The following is a 1,901-nucleotide window of genomic DNA, read 5'->3' as shown; positions in this document are numbered from 1 at the left end:
TTTGGTTTTGTTGCTTACTTTGTTATTGCTCTCCCAATTAATGCAGTGTAAGTTTTACAGACTAATGCAGGTGTTAATAATTTCATCTTTAATAGAGTGTGTTTTGGGCCAAAAAACATTGCAAGAATTCTACTTATAATGACAACAAGATTGAAAGAGATACAGTTATTCTGAAATCCAAGCCTTACAAAAGCTATCTACTGTAATAAGATGAACAAAGGAAGTCATTTTTCACAGTCTGTCACTAAAGGTATAGTAGTGTATTTACTTTGATTAAAATGTAAAAATCAAAAGGGTAGGGGCACTAGGAGGGCAGTAAAGCAATTGCTTCCCTTTGCCCTTTTTCTGGCCAACTTTTAAAATATAATTTTGATCAGACTCAGCTCAAGCTATATATGTAACAAAGAGCATATATATATTAGAAAATGTAATAAAAATGCAAAATCCCCTTCATTCCCAGTTTTGATAAAATTTAATTGTCTAAAGACCAAGTATACCAAATGAGTCAGAGCAATTTTTAGAACAATTTATAGGCTAGACCAGTCTATAGCCTTTGCTTTTTAGAGATTGTTTTGTTTTTAAAATGTTCATACATGTAACTAACAGAATCAGCTCAAACTTTCTACATAACATAAGGACATCAATATGTATCAAAAAACTAATAAAAATTTGGGGTGATTTTTTAGCCATTTCTTGAAAAAAGCAAGGGCTATAATATACATAGTATTTTTAGAAATTGACCCATTTTTTAAATAGCCAATTTGAGTGGAAATTTGTTCAAACTTTTACATAGCATAAAGACATCAATATGTATCAGAAATGATAGATTCTGCAATTCTGCATAAAAGAGTTAATGGCTCAGATCTAATAGAGTGATGGTGAGTATAAAGCATTGGATAAACCATTCTTTTAAACTGTGTAACTATATTATGTTTGACTGGAATGCGAAGTTATTTTTGTAGAGTTGATTATACATATAATTCGGATCTTCTTTATTAAATTTACTGGTGACACCTGTGTGGTGTCAGCATATGAATATAATTACCCTTTCCTGTTTTTGTTTTTTTGCAGAAAAGTTCGATAAAGATGGACATTAAACTTGCTGTAGTAGTGGTACTGACTTTATTTTATTCCAGAGGTATAGACTGTAGTTATTTGTTTTTTTAGAATATTATATCTTTATTATGCTTAAGGTTACTGTAATGACAACTGCCAGCATGGAGCACTGAGGTTAGTGAATGGAGGTGCTACCTACAGAGGAAGACTAGAGATTTGTATTAACTCTGTATGGGGAAGTGTATGTGATGATTCCTTTGGTACTGTTGATGCAAGAGTAGCTTGTAGGCAGCTTGGATATGAAGTAGATGGAGGACAATGTAATGATTAAAATTTAGCAAATTTATGTCTTATTTATTTTTGTCTCTTTGCTATAGCTATAAGTTACTATCATAATGCTTATTATGGTCAAAGCACTGGTCCAATATGGCTCAACCGCCTGCTTTGTACTGGATCTGAGAATAACTTGCTGGACTGCAATAAAGCTGTTGATATTGGTAGTACTTTTGGTTGTTCACACTCAGAAGATGTTGGTATAGTTTGTCCAGGTATAGACAACTTCTCTATAAAATTATTTACATGTAAATTTATTGTGCTTTTGTAGCTAATTCATGTAGTACTGGATCAGTGAGACTCACTGATGGACTAATACCAACAGAAGGAACTGTTGAAGTGTGTAATAATGGAGCATGGACTAGTGTCTGTGATAGTGGCTGGGGATATCAAGAAGCATTTGTAGTGTGTAGACAATTAGGTCTACCAACAACAGGTACAGTGGATTATAATGATCTCATGAGGTTTACACACTACCCACATATTTATAGATGCACAATCTGTTTATTATT

At 32.7% G+C, this 1,901-nt stretch overlaps 1 protein-coding gene and 1 long non-coding RNA gene across 2 annotated transcripts in view; both read left to right on the top strand.

The window, feature by feature from the left end:
• Positions 1 to 1,097, top strand: part of LOC100640471 (pirin-like protein) — a 6,304-nt gene extending 5,207 nt beyond the window's left edge. The window contains exon 6 of the mRNA XM_020005890.1: positions 1,072 to 1,097. Coding sequence (XP_019861449.1) covers positions 1,072 to 1,097 — 26 coding nt within the window. The remainder of the gene's footprint in view (positions 1 to 1,071) is intronic.
• A 91-nt stretch (positions 1,098 to 1,188) lies between these two features.
• LOC109589907 (uncharacterized) lies at positions 1,189 to 1,780 on the top strand. Its single transcript, XR_002189006.1, has 3 exons — positions 1,189 to 1,376; positions 1,434 to 1,604; positions 1,661 to 1,780. It is a non-coding gene; the product is annotated as an uncharacterized LOC109589907 (long non-coding RNA).
• Positions 1,781 to 1,901: the final 121 nt, after the last annotated feature.

The sequence above is a fragment of the Amphimedon queenslandica genome, unplaced genomic scaffold (assembly GCF_000090795.2).
Source record: "Amphimedon queenslandica unplaced genomic scaffold, v1.1 AMPQUscaffold_10734, whole genome shotgun sequence".
NCBI classification, from domain to species: Eukaryota; Metazoa; Porifera; class Demospongiae; order Haplosclerida; family Niphatidae; genus Amphimedon; species Amphimedon queenslandica.
Note: the sequence above shows the minus strand (reverse complement) of the source record. Positions and strands in the feature narration are given on the sequence as shown.